We start from the raw sequence: 14,971 nt of genomic DNA on the forward strand, positions 1-14,971 counted from the left end.
AGCTGTTGTGTCTCCTAAGTAAACTCCCACTACAGAAAGGGGTCTTTGACCTGAGAAGACTCTGTCTTTGGTGAACCTGGTCCAAAGTCAGAGTGGACTTTTAATGGAACAAGAGATAATGAATCCACACTGTATGGCCTGAGTTTTCATATTAATGTTCAGTTTAAAAGCCTGGTAATCCACCATTTTTGGACACTGCATGGAAAGGAGTAAGAAAACACTCAGAAAGGAATTCACATATAGTAATTAACTAGGACTTCAATCTTTTAAAGTGTTACCCTACTTCCTTCGCCAGTCAGCCACCTTCTGCTGTTTTCTGCTTTGAAGCTGTCTTTCTTACTGTTCAGACGTGTAGCTTAGTGAACTCTAAAATGGTGAAATGTTTTCTTTGTGGTGGAATGTGCCATGAAACTACCAGGTTCTTGCTGTTAGAGGTCACTGGGAAAGACTCAGCAAGAGCAATTACGATGTATTCAGGCTCTGCACTTAATGCAAGGGATTCTATTGATTTACAAATGAAATGTGTACTTTAGTTCTTCTTTTTCTATTGGCACCTTTTACTGCAGTGTTGAACCTAGAAATTATCAAAAATAAATCACACAGTGAACAGATAGGCCAATTCTGTCAGCTCTTTATGGATACGGAGTTTAATGAAGATGAATGATGACATGATTCAGTTTCAGATATCCCTACTGCAGGGAAAAGAAAATGCTTTCAAATGTAATTGCTTGATAGTTAATAATTGACTTGGATTTAATAACTTCATTTTAAAAGGCTTAGTGCTTTTTAATTTCACTTTATCATATAATCAAGCTCACCTTTTTTTATTACATTTTACTGAGGTCAGACTGGTGAGGGATTGATGAAGTGATGATATTTGGAAATCTCTTGTATCAAGAAAGCCATCAAGACTTTTTTTGTTGTTCGAACTGAAGGTTGGAACTCATCTAGAAAGTCTAATTGTGTTTGCAATAGCCTATTACTGATAAATAAAATTTTTGCATTCTGTGTTGGAACCAAACTTTGAAATCTGAGCATAATAGCAGAGGTGTTAATGGAAAGAGAAAATAATTGAGAGCTCTTTTGGGATAGTTGATATTCTAGTAACTTGAAGTAGCTAATATCCCCGTTAGCTGATGCATAAAAGTAATCCATAGAAATAATGGGGTCAAATGATTCAATGGCATTCAAAATCTGACTTTCATCATTCTAAATTATTTCTCTGTTAGACTTATGATTGCTGATACAACACTGTTGTATAGAGAAGTAAGATTTAATACAACTGTCTGAGGGCTTGTACTGGCTGTCTGAGGCTCTCTGGCTTGTAGTACTAGAGCTTCAGGTTTGTTTTCCACTAACATGCCTCAGTACGAGATACTGGGTCAATGCTACTGTGGCTGAAGTTCATTTGCTCTGTAATGTGATCAAACTTTACAAACGGACAATTAAGAAGTAACTTTATGGGCAAAACATAAGAAAAAGGCACATACAGAAGGCATTAAGAGAAGACAGAATAATAAAGTGCTTACTAGCTTTTGAAAGGCAGTTTTGGTGCAAGGAAGTGGAATTAGGCTGTGGAAAGCAGAAGAGAAATGGCAGAATTATGTATTTTAAGGTAAGAAAATGGGGAGAATGTAGGCAGAAGGGAAGGGAAAAGATAAGACTGTTTTGATAGTCTTTTTGACAGCTATTATGTTTGTTCAAGAGCATACAGACATCAATAATTCATTTTGCCATGTGTTTTCTTTAACTGTTAAACCATTGTCTTCAGCTTTCTGATCCTCTTCAGGCAATAATAGCTTTACTAATCTCATACTGGTTCGAAGTTAAAAGTTGTTGTAGGTAGTTGGAAGATCCTGTATTATCTATAGATAGACCTCAAAGCTGTTGAAAAATTGTTTTGATGATCATTACTCTCCAATAATCCAAAATAATAAGCTGTGAATATTCCTGTTATACTTCACTTTAAAAGTAGAACACCTTAAGCCCAATGAAAGTAGATATTGTAGGCCTCCCAGTATGTCTCTGGAGTACCAGTGTCCCTATGTCACACCTGCTTGTCAGACACATTCATATCCACATTTATTCCACTCGTTAGACACTGGGTCTGTGTCACATCACTTACTCGTTTTCTGTTTTCATTCTCTACAACACTTCTGAGTTCTTCTGAGCTTTCTTCTCTCCTGTTTGAGCTGTTATATCAGGTTCAAATGCCTCCAATTTCTCTTCATCCAGCCCAGATCAGTGGCGAGATCTCTGACATTTTCCTTCAATTCTAAAAACTGTGTCTTTGTTTCCTGAAATCCGTTTTTTTCCCCTCATACATCTAATATGGAAAAGGGAGTATCGTTCATCCAGAAAATAAAGCAACAGTGAATCTTCCTTACATTGGAGGATGTTGAAAGACCCTTGTAACTTGACCTGTAACATTTATGCTCCATAATTGTTCATTTTATCCTCCATTTTCCTTCCCCTGGATTTCCTGTGGTTCATTGATGCATAGAGCACTTTGATAATTAAAGAGAAGCAAATGTAACCTATGAGGTGTGTGATATCCTCTGGAGGTGAGCATGTATGCATAGACCTTCTATCAATAGTATCTCATCAAGCACATTGTTTTCAGTTTGCCTGTGGTTAGACTATCACCAGAGAACCACTCATTTTTTCTTTGAAGATGCTGTAAGTTTGTTTGGTGTAGGCCATTTACATTTAGCCCATTTTCCATAGAAGTGTGTGCATGTAGGAATACTGTTGTATTTCTGCATTGTCTCTTGAAGTTGGTTTTTTTTTTTTGCTTAAGTCTACAGCAATTTGTCCTTGAATTATATTTTTCTGTTATGCCAGAAAATAAAAGTCTGTTCCATACTTTCTTCTCATGAAGATTTATCAACAACCTGGTAGTTGATAAACAAAAGTTTGTCAAGAACCTGTTCTGTCATAAATTATTTTTCCCATCTTGCTTTCATATGAAGTGTTTCTATTTTTCATATATTTTTTCACATTCTTACATATATGTTACATCTGTATTTATCTCAAAATTATGTTCTAAGAAGAGGGAAAAAAATCACTTTCTGGTTTCAGCTTAGTTCTGCTTATATATCAAAAACTACCTTAACAGCCCTCCCCACCCTGCCACATCATGAATATGCACATATTTCTTTCTTTGTTACAAAACCCAGTCCATTCTGGATTCATGACCTTCCAATGTATGTTTTCCCATTTTTCTGAACTTTTTATTCATTGTCAAGATACAGTTTGTTTGAATGATTGTGATACATGTAGCAAATCCATCCTTGTTCACATTATTACCAGAATCATCATTGTGTGATCTGTGCATTGTGTTTGCCTTGACAATCAGGGAAAATGAAACATACTCTGTGATTAATTCCTATCTTGTGATACCTTTTTTTATACAATTTAATTTAGGTCCTTTCTTAATAAATGGTAGTTGTCTGGTTGGTCTTTTGAAGTTGTTTCATATACTGCTCTTAATATAACTATATTCTTTTTCTGTTGGTTTTTAGATATTTATTTAGTAGAGTAAGTAGACTGTTTGAAGAAAGCATATACCAGAGTTTATACATGTCTTTGCTTGCTTTTGAGTATAGTTTTCAACTTCATAGCACTTGTATTTTATTATGTACAAATAACCTCAGCTGAATTTCTGCTAGGTTTTCCCTACACAAAATAAAATTACCCTAACTTCTATAATTTACCTATGGCCTTGTTCAACCAGTGTTTCTCGTTATAACATTCTCTTTTTCTGCTGTTGTCAGTCATGAAATATGTGTAACAGTCTTGCATTGGATCCTAAATAATGTCAAACTTTTAATAGTGGTAAGAAATTGGCTGAATTTTATTATTGCATAGATGTTCAGAATTTTGCTATAAAAATTCATTTAAACATTATTTTCCTAAACGAATCCTAGATAATGTCAGACTTTTAAGAGTGGTAAGAAATTTACTGAGTTCTATTACTGCATAGATGTTCAGAATTTTGCCATAAAAATTCATTTAAACATTATTTTCCTGTTAAATTGCTATATGCTTTGTAACAAATATACATCTCCAAAGAAATAACATATTAACAATATATATAGTCTGTATATTTACGTATTTCTGGAAATACATCAATTTCCCAGGAGTAATATGAAATTCTGTGACAGACCTTTTACAGGAAGTGGAAATACAGGATTTACTGGAGTGAACTTGGGTTTTGACAATTTTCACAGCTCATGGTGAAAGATTTTATCAACCTTCCTTCAATTTCATGAAAATTCTACATAGGAACTATAGTACAGAATTATTTTAGCTTACAAATGTGAATCTAAATGATTTTGAACTCTTAGTGATTCAGAAGAGCTGGGATTACTATTTCCTTAAAGCACCTGCTTTGTACATGAGGCAGCACTGCATGTACTTACTAGCACTGAGCTCCTTGCACAAGCTGAAGTGACTGACGTGATCCATCCAAGGTAATTATTCCTGCATTTTTCAAACATGATGCTCTTGTAATCTCAATGGATGCTCAAGAGCAAGTAGCTATTTACTAGAATATGTTCCCTTCCTCAGAACTTTCTCTCAAAATAGCTTTATAAAAAATGCAAAAGGAGCATTTTTTTAAGACAGGCATTTTCGTTTAGTCAGAATATTTTGGTGAAGAGGTTGCATCTAGAAAAGTAGTTTTGTGCTGGTGCAGCTGCTATAGGACAATGATGAAATTGCAAACATGTCTTTCATACCCTGGATTACAGTTTTTCTCTGAGTAAATAGAACAAATGAAGTTGCTTTTTTTTTCTTTTTTTTTTTCTTTTTTTTTTAATTGAGTTGCTTTACTTTAGAGCGTTAAACCAAAGGATAATCTTCTTGCACAGGATCGAGGAGATGAGTTCACGTACACTGGGAGTGGAGGTAGAGATCTTTCTGGCAATAAAAGAATTGGAGAACATTCATTTGATCAGACATTAACACACATGAATAGGTAAGTTTTGAAGGTAATATTTAAAGGTATTCCAAAACCAAGAGTTGGGTTATAGTGCTTTAATTTAAAACTAATGTTTTGCTGTATTTTTTCCTCTTCTGTTCATAAACAGCAAGGTCTTTTGCTTCTAAGAGGCATTTTATCGAGCATTATCTTTTGTTGCTTTAAAGGAACACACACCTATGTGAAACATATTGCTGTATTGTTGCTGCAGCTTACCTCTGATTGAAATTGTTCTACTGTCGCCCTCAGAGAACTCTGTTTTAATTATATGAGAAGTTTGTGAAAACTCTTGAGCAGAAGTTTTCTAATTTTGGGTGTTTCTTTTTTAAAGTATCTTCTCTCATGAATAAATCAGTTATAAATTTAAGGAGGAAGAAAACATGTTACTTTTCCCATGACAAAAGAAATATTTTATATTTTGCTAGCCCTTTCTTCCACCCTATTTTCCTATGAAAAGCAAGGAATTAGGGTGCTGCTTTATCAAAACAGGCACTTGAAAGAGAACTTGAATTCAGAGGAAGAATTAGACATCTGCCTGAAGTGTTTTTCCATCCTCCAAAAGCTGTCCTGAACAAGGAGTACTCCATCCTTTTCTGTTTCTGAGACCGTAATCTCTTACACAACTGACCTCTGAATACCTATGGGATGCTGAGAGTCACTGAGAACTTTTGTTTGCCAGGTCTGCATTTAGTTGTGTCCTGCTGCTCCCAGACAGGCTGGAGAGGGATTCTTTCAAGTTCTCATTAGGAGAAAGAGGAAAAGCCTGACTTGGCTGCTGAGAAAGGGAATGGTAAGGGGGCATGTGGTGTGAAAATAAGCAACAACAAACAAGGAAGAGAGATGGAAGTAGGCTTAAGCATACAAGCATATTTAGTGCATAGAACAAAGTTGTTTCGGGACACAGAATTAAAAACTGGACCCCTTAGTGTCAGCATTTCTCTCCTCTTAGCAAATGAGAAATCCTCTGGCAAAACTACTCAACTGTGAAGGCATTAGTGCACATGGAGTAACAATGTGTTGCTCTCATTTACTGAGCTTGATACAAGTTCTCAAGCGCTTTAATTCAAAGATTATGATGATTTTATGTAGTTGAATCTATACTGATTTTACTGGTCCAGCTAGTTATACAAATTTTGCTTTTATATGGGAAACATTTTTAAAGCTTGGCAGAGCGTGCCTGTCTCTTACTGTTCTCTACAACATGGGTTCTGTCCTTGTACCGTGTCTGTTTATAACCTATATAATTTCTTCTGGTTTGAGATGCATCATTTGTGTTGTGACTGATTCTGAAGGGTTTTCAATCCCTTCAAGTCAGGCTGTGGTAGTAGAAATACTATTTCTTTTGGCAGTTTGGTCATATTGTCTTACTCCAGGTTTCTATGAGAGGGTCTTTATGGGTAAAGGAGTTGTTTGTTCTTTAATTAGCTACTGTGATTTTGAGTTCTTCTCTGAGGTATTTTATGTATCACATGAGAAAGGTAGGTCACTTGGAGCTTTTCTGATGGTTATTATGTACTTTTTTCCTCTATGTGTTTTTCATCATATTCATTACTTTTGTGTACACACTTGAAAAGCCTTGAAGTCTGTTGATGGGGGATAACAGTACAGGAAGTTTGCCTTCTGTTATAATTTTAGTTTCCTCAATGCTGTTTAGGAAGGGATTATTTTTTTTAATGAAAAATATTAAGTCTAAAAGGATTGGTTTGTTTTATCTGGCAATTTCACGAGTTTTCATCTGCAACCTAGACAACATATTTAGTGTTCCCATATTTTTTTCTTACCATGCATTTTAGTGTGGATCTCATTTTTTCCTTCAATTCTGCTGAAAAACGTATTGAAAGGTCTATCTATGCTGCTTGATAAAGCAGAATTAGACAAAGAAAGCATATGTGACTTAATTATGTTAAGTCTCAAAACTCTGTTGGGTGAAGCAATCTAGCTTATGAAGAATTTAAATGTCTTCTAGAGCATTGGCCCTTAACTGTGATGCCCCACTGGATGACAAAAATGGAGCAGAGTCAAAGAATTGGAGAGCTGGTAAACCAGTTAGAGTAGTGCGCAGTTCAAAAGGACGGCGGATCAGCAAATATGCCCCAGAGGAAGGCAACAGATATGATGGCATTTACAAGGTATTCTGATCTGTACAACATAAAATTCCTCTTATTCTATTTTAAAAAGCCTCATATGTGTTAGTCTTCAGTATTACTTGACAAGTGAACCAAAATGAAATTATTCAGAGCAGTGATAATAGAACACAGCCTATAATAGGATATATAAGATTGAATATGTAAGTTGCTTTGAGTGTGCTTATTGAGTTAAATTCATCCCTGAAATGAGATTATTTCATTATTTCTTCAGTCCTTCCAGCTGTATCCTAGCCTTTTGTTTGTTTAAAGACTTCTTAGTTTCTGAAACAAAGAAGTGTGCTTTTAAGATCACTGTATTTATAAGAAATACAAAAATTTCACAGCAGAGCGAAGAACTTCTGTTAATAATAATAGTGATAATAATAATAATGTATAAATCAGTCTTGTAATTTCTTCTTGAACAGTTAAAGTATCAAAATATTAATGTGTTTGACTTGTGACAAAATAATGGCAGTAATTGTGTATTGCTCTTTAGGTGGTGAAATACTGGCCAGAAATTGGAAAATGTGGATTTTTAGTTTGGCGCTATCTTCTGAGGAGAGATGATGTTGAGCCTGCACCTTGGACATCAGAAGGAATTGAGCGCTCAAAGAAGCTGGGTTTAAGTGTACAGGTTGGCATCAGGACTCGGACTGATGTTTTTATTCTTAGTTCCAGTAACCAAATTCCAGAGAAATAAATCAGTTAAAGTTCGTTTCTTTTCTTGTTATTTACTGTGGCAGCTTTAGATACTAAAAACCACTACAGATTATATGCAAATTGGAAGAATCTTGCAAGAGTGACAAAGCAGAAGGAACTGCGAATTCAGCTTTCTGCCCTAGTAGTAAATTGGTTTGTCTATATGGATTGGAAAATCGGAATTTGTGTCCAGTTTTGTGATTCTTAGGCTGGAACAAATTTTTCTACAGGTCACTAGAGTCTGTCTGAGGAAACAAAAAATCTCTGCATTTTAATATATTTTTCTCCTCACGTGACTGAGTAGTTCGTATACATGGTATATTTTACGAAAAATTGTAGGTTGATCGGTGAAAATGATCTTGGCATTGCAGTCTGCATAAAAGACGGAAAGGTGGAAAGAAATTATATCTATTCTTGGCAATGCGATGGTATATTTTACAGCATACCATCATCTCCCTGATTTATATAGTTTGTAAGCACACAGGTACAGATAAACTGTTTAATGGATTCGGTTCTTCGACTTGACTGTGCTTTCTTAGTGATGGGTACTAATATAAATGTTTTCTCTATCATAGAGGATTTTATATATAGTCATAGGGGTGTAAATTCTTTTAGAAGTTACTCCTTTTGGTATTTGATTATTCCTGTATGCCTGTGATTTTTGTTTTAAATCTGTGCTTTTGATTTTAGTATCCAGAAGGTTATTTGGAAGCTATGGCTAGTAAGGAGAAGAAAGATAAAGTTAAAAAGCAAACTGTGAAGCAGGAGCCAACCAGCCAAAGTAACGGAAACCAGAAAAGGGCAATTGATGATGGTATTTCTTTTTTACTTTTTTAACTTTCATCGGCAAAGTCTGTTGTGTTACTGTTTCTATGAAATCTTTGTGGAAGTGTGAAGTTGTTTGGAATACTAATGTAAATTGATAAGCACATGCTCTTTAATTAAGTAGTAGTGTAGGGGTCTTATTTACTGCTCCTTCTGTGTTTTTTGATCTTAAACTCTGCAAAAAATGAACACAGTGCAACTATGTGCTGCAATCCAAAACCATGATGGACAGTATGAGTTGGAGTAGGAATTTGTTTGCTGTATTTCATGCATATAATCCATATTAATAAATGTTTCCTTCTAGAAAAAATTCTGTCTTTCCCTTCGATTAGTTCAGACTAACACTGTTGTTACTGTATCTGATGGTCACCAAGCAGGTACAGAGGAACCTACAAATGCACCCAAAGCCATGAGGATGGGAGATGGAGGGAAAGGAGAAGCTTTCCAGCTGACCCAAGAGCAGCAATGGCTAATTAGAGAAGACTGCATGAACCAGAAGCTGTGGGATGAAGTACTTGCATCTCTTAAGGAAGGACCAGTATGTTTGTTGCATGCATAACTTTTATCATTTGCGTTTTCTTTATATTACTAAGAGAAATCTTGAGTCCCTCTTAAAACCTCATTTACATGTTTAACTTTTGCTAAATATAGACTGTCTAGCATTACTTTTTTTTTAAGACTTGTATTTCAAGAAAATTAATTTCGCTTGTGCAATTTGCTTTTGAGGATGGGTTAATGCCTCCACAATAGAGACCTTTTCTTGCTCATAAACAATCCTGAAGTTAAAAGCAGATTTTTTAAAATTTTCATTATCGAAGAGAGCATGTTTTCTCTGATATAATGTATTTTTATACTGTGCTAATGTCAGAAATCAAACATGAAGAAACATTGTTTTAGTCACTATGTTTTGTTTTAGACAGAAAATAATTTAATGATAAGTTCCCTGGAGACATATGGCCCATCGCTCAACGTGTTCAAGGCTGGGCTGGAGGGGACCCTGAGCAACTTGGTCTGAAAGATTTCCTGCCCAAGGCATGGTGGTTAAAATAGGTGTTGTTTAAGGTCCCTTCCAACGCAAACGATTCTCTGATTATATGATTCTTCAATTTGTAGAAGAACAGGGAAATTAACCCATTAAAGACCTGCTTCCTGATTACTTCTAGAGAGCTGTGCTCAGAGATGTGAAGGACTGAAGAACTTCTGGAAGTACATAATCTTTATGTAGTTAGTGGCATTTATGAGAACTGTAACAGAGTTTGTCTCTTTTATTCCTTTGCTCTACATTAGAATTTTCTGAAGAAACTGGAACAGTCCTTTATGTGTGTCTGCTGCCAGGAGTTGGTTTACCAGCCAGTGACAACAGAGTGCCTCCACAACGTCTGTAAAGTAAGAATAATCTGCCTTGCTCTGGGCTGTTTTCTTGGTTCTGAGACACCAGTCACCAAAAGCCATATGCATTTTAGAAAGACAGTAATAATTGCACAACATTCTGAGCAAAAACAGGCAACAAGCTTCCATTCAGTGTTTCCTATGTAAGCACCTTAATTTTGTGTAATAAAGAGTAAAAGTATGTTCCATATAGTTCCTGGTAGACATAGTGAGTGAGGTTTACCATTGCTGTCATGCCTTTGTGGTCAGTGGAGGTGTGCTAAGAATTGGTTAGGTCCACAGGTTATATTTTGGTAGAATATCAATGATTTAATTTTACATAGCTAAGACATAAAATGAGATTTTATAATTTTGTAAGTCTCTATTACGAGTTGTGAAAAGGTGGAGGCTAAATACCCTAGAAAATTGTTTGGGCTCATTCAGAAAAAGTTGTGTTATCTTGTTAATCCTGGCATTGTTCATGTTTGGTAGTAGAGCCATAGATGTCAGTACATTACTAATGTGTCTCAAAATCTTGGTAAGTTGGAGCTAATATAAGGAGCTTGGAATCAAATCTGGACTAGACGTAATTTTGTAGCACTGGAGTGTACAGAGTCATGCACTGAATTGTGCATATTTGAATGGTGCCTGCCATACCTAGTATTTCTGCCTGAGGCCCTAATTATCATCCTAGTAGAGTATTTGTAACAAGTAATGCAAGCCTGTTGTTTAAGAAGGTACCACTCCAGTAAAAATTAGGACGGTGTTGTGTATGGCCTGCACACATAGAACGATTATGGCTCTTTGAAAAACATAAAAAATATTGTGGAGTTAAGATTTACAATTGTGGAAAATGAAAAACCATGAAAATTTAGAAAGAGAAAGCTGAATGGCAACAAACCCAGAAAGCACAGTATTTGAAGGTATCAGTATATATTTCAGAATACAATATAATATCCATTTAAAGTTGTAAGGAATAGTTTAATAATAAGCTGCTGTTGCTGTTTGGACACAGATCTGCCCTAAAAAATTTAAGATGCTCATCAGTCTGCAATAACATTATAAGGATGACAAAACAGCTACTAATGTGTTTCAGATTTTATTATCCTACATAAATCTGTAAGGCTAAACTGAATCTATTCTGATGAGATAGATGGAGATTGCTACATAAACAGTACAGTAATTTGACGACTATAAGGCACACCCTTTTGACTAAAATTTTCCCTCGAACCCAGAAGCGCACCGTATAGTCCGGTGTGCCTTATATGATCTACAAAGTTGCGAAATTTGTCAAACTGGAAGTGTGAGCTGTGAGCCATGAGGGGAGCCAGCAGTGCCACGGCAGCTGGGTGGAGGCAGGCCCAGGGGCCCGCGGCACCGCCCCTGCCGGGTGGAGGCACTCCTGGGGGCCCGTGGCTGCCGGGTGAAGGCAGGCCAGGGAGCCCGCGGCACCGCCCCTCCCGGGTCCAGGCAGTCCTGGGGGCCAATGGCTGCCGGGTTGAGGCGGGGCCTCGGCCAGCAACTGTGTGGGAGGAGCTGGGGGCGGAGCCTCGCTGGAAAAAAAAAGTGCGCCTTATAGTCCGATGCGCCTTATGGTCGTGAAATTACTGTATATGTAGTATATTAACCTTCCTCTTGGTATGGAGGTCTGGAAAAGGATAGTAGTCTGTGAAGCTCTAAGGAAGCTGAGGATTGGCTGGGACTGAAAGGGAGGCACTAGTGGAAATGAAGGGAAGACCTCAGTAGTGATTTAATTCCTCCCAACCACAGTGTTTAGCATCCCAGCACAGAGGGGAGTTCCTTTGCTAGGACATTTTAGTCACAGGCAAAGTCAGGCACCAGAGGGCTTCCTTTTTTCTAGTAGTGCAGCAGATCGTGCCTTTGGTTTGCAGCAATTCCTTACTTTTGGTTAAGCTGTCAATCAAAGAGAAAGTTACCGCAATTTACCTGTCTGTGTTTGTATGTCCCAGAGCTGTTTACAGCGCTCCTTCAGAGCAGAAGTGTTCACCTGCCCTGCCTGCCGCTATGACCTGGGGAAGGGCTACACCATGGCTCCCAACAAGGTCCTGCAGACACTACTGGACCAGTTCTTTCCGGGTTACAGCAAAGGACGATGATGTGCTCAGACCCTTCCACACTTCTCCCAGTGACTTTAAAGACAGTAAAGGGGAATAAACTTGGGGAATTCAGAAGTGGACCAGCCAGCTTGATGGGACTCAATATATTGTCACATTTTGAAGCAGCTAGCCCTCTTCCCCTCATAGCCATTTCTTGGTGTCGTGAGAACTCTAATTCTCAGCTGTCTTGTAACATCAAGGGTAGTTTTGGCCAGTTAACTGATAGTTTTTAAAGAAGAAAAAAAAAAAGAAAAAAGAAAAAAAAGGAGAAAAAGAAAAAGCCTCAGCTCTTACTGGCCTAGCTGATGCCTAATTTATGATTTGGTTTTTTTGTAACTACCTCAGGACAGAGGAAAGTAAATTGTGTCAAACAGTGAAACAATGTTGGGGATAAAAAAAAAGTTAGTGATATTTTAGCTACACACTGCCTCCTGAATATTAGTCGTGCCTGGTCCATGTGGTTTGATTTACAAAAAAAAAAAAAAAAAAAAAAAAAAAAGAAAGAAAAAAACCACCAATAACAAAACCCAAACCAAAAGAAAAACCCACAAAAAACCAGGAAAAAGAAACATTCAGCACTTAAGCCATTTGGATTAAACAGCAAATTCTGTGGTGTGCATAATCCCTTTTTTGTCTTTTTCTTCTATTATGCTGTATTTTTTTTGCAAGAACGGGCTGATTTTTAGTCTATTTTTGTGAGCTTCATTGTGCTTTTCTTGTATCTTATGCAAGTTGACTACTAATGACTAATGAGAACAATATGAATGCATTGTTGCTGCATTAGTGTAAAGTGATCTGTGTTTTTTGCACTTAAAGAGGGTATTCAAGACACTCTAGTTGTGTAAAAAATAGTTCATATAAAAAAAGCCACTTCTGTATTAGTTAAACTGTATGCTTTTAGTAGGTCTTGTATCAGTGGCAATACTTCTACACAGCATTAAAGGCAGTGCTAGCTTGGAGAGGGTTCAAATCGCTTCATATTGTGATCTGAAATTTTATATACAATATATTGCCCCCAAAATATACCTTATTAAATATTTTATGATTCAGAAAATTTGCTAGTTTTGTTTTTACTGTCATTCGCTTAATTAAGTCACAACATTTTTACAGAATTTGTTTTTCAGATTACTAAATGTTTTCCTTGGGTGGCCATGTTTTTCAAGTGTGAGACTTTATATTCCATAACTCATTTCTCAATGAAAAGAACACCTAATTTTAAAAACAGCCAAATAAATCCAAACCAAGGTCCAGAGGTGACATTGGTACCCATGGACTCACTCACAGCCTGTGGGGTTCCTACGTGGTTGGTCAGGTGGGTGAGTGACTCAGATTCCCTCTGTAGGCACTGAGGTTGCAGTGGCAGCCTGTGGCCCACAGTGCTACAGGTAGCTCAGTATTTTCTGGAGAGAACAGTGTGATTTCACTTCGTAACAGCCATTACTTCTGTACGGTAAGCTCATGAGGCTTGCGGGGATTTTACCAACTAAGTCATAAGATAAAGTTACCTGCTTTATACAAAAATATGTAAACCAATTTTTAATATACTTTTTCAATGACATAATGAAGTGACATGAAGCTGCTTTTAACAAATATTAAAGTAGCTTGTCAAGACTGGGGAATTAGATTGGCAACAGAGAAAGACTGTCCTTTCCTCACATTACAAGTCTGCAGTGGCTTTTCATGATTTTTTACATCATTAGTACTATATCACTAGCCACTCAAAGACACCCTTTTCAGTAGTAAATTCTAGAGTAAAATAATTCTGATTTTCTTCACTATATGTTAACATGATTCAGGATGTAGGTGCAGCTTTTCACATAAAAACTGGTATCTGGCCTGACTTACCTTTAATGAAAGCCATTCATTTGTCCTATCATCTGCAGTCTCTTTGTGTAGAGCCCCTTGCTGAAGTAATAAAGTAGGTAATGAAAGTGTTGCAGTCCCAAAACTCTCACTGTAAAACTTAAAATATTGCCATGAACAGCCTCATTTGTGTTACTTCAGAGTTCCCAGGCTGAGTGTGCATGTAGATCTTCGAGAAGAGGTTGAGTAGTGGGTGGTTGTAGGGTGAAAAACCGTGTGGTCTTTTTCTGTGTTCTCAGTGTTGCTGAGTACCTATTTCCTAATTCCAGCACCAAAATTGTGCTTTGTGTGGTTGAATGAGTTGGTCCCTTCAGGGGTCCTCACGTACGTCAGACAGCTTTGCATGGACCTTGGCCAGTCCCTTTCAAATGTGCTCACAGCACAGAGGTCTGACTTGTAACTAGAAGGAGGATTAGTTTTATGTAAATTTGATATGGAAAATGCTGGAAAAGGCTCCTGTTTAAGGTCTGAGCTCTGTCTGCTGAGTGATTGAATGTGGCACTGTGTGTTGCAGGACTCAGTGCTGCTGGTGCTCTTGGAGGGCCAGAGGTTAAGCTGTGAATCAGTTTTTACACAAGCTGTATACAAAGTAGGGCAAACTGAGTGCTCTGTATAAAAAAGCACCAGAGGGAGACTTGAGAAATTGTGGAAAGAGAGGTTTTTTTAACCAAGGTTTAAGTAATACTAACCAGTTCACAGTGGTCTTTTATGCCTTCTCCAGAATAAGAGAGTATTAGATGGAACTACTAAGAAAAAATCATGTGATATAGAACAAGATTAAATTTGTTACTGCTTGGTAAAATGGATAATTCTGGCTCATTAAAAAAATCAGAGGTCTATTTAAATATTATTCTCTGACGGTACTTTCCTTTGTTTAAGTTTATTGCTGCTGTGGCAATTGTCACAAATGGGAACTTAAGCTCCATAATTTCATACTGCTCTGTTTGACAAAGCCAGCTGAAAAGTTTAAATCCAAAACATGACAACAC

General features: G+C 36.9%; 1 protein-coding gene across 4 annotated transcripts in view; it reads left to right on the forward strand.

The window, feature by feature from the left end:
• The window catches only part of UHRF2 (ubiquitin like with PHD and ring finger domains 2), an 83,754-nt gene extending 71,121 nt beyond the window's left edge, over window positions 1-12,633 (forward strand). Inside the window, exons 10-16 of one of the 4 annotated variants that reach the window (XM_033085629.2) lie at window positions 4,842-4,981; window positions 6,951-7,113; window positions 7,607-7,744; window positions 8,500-8,623; window positions 9,012-9,172; window positions 9,922-10,020; window positions 11,973-12,633. In XM_033085629.2, the coding sequence (XP_032941520.1) occupies window positions 4,842-4,981; window positions 6,951-7,113; window positions 7,607-7,744; window positions 8,500-8,623; window positions 9,012-9,172; window positions 9,922-10,020; window positions 11,973-12,119 (972 nt within the window). In that variant the 3' untranslated portion in view covers window positions 12,120-12,633. Of the gene's footprint in view, window positions 1-4,841; window positions 4,982-6,950; window positions 7,114-7,606; window positions 7,745-8,499; window positions 8,624-9,008; window positions 9,173-9,921; window positions 10,021-11,972 lie in introns of all 4 variants that reach the window. The other 3 variants (XM_033085628.2, XM_033085632.2, XM_033085631.2) reach the window with 3 other exon arrangements.
• The last annotated feature ends 2,338 nt before the right edge of the window (window positions 12,634-14,971 follow it).

This window comes from Catharus ustulatus, chromosome Z (assembly GCF_009819885.2).
Source record: "Catharus ustulatus isolate bCatUst1 chromosome Z, bCatUst1.pri.v2, whole genome shotgun sequence".
Taxonomy (NCBI): Eukaryota; Metazoa; Chordata; class Aves; order Passeriformes; family Turdidae; genus Catharus; species Catharus ustulatus.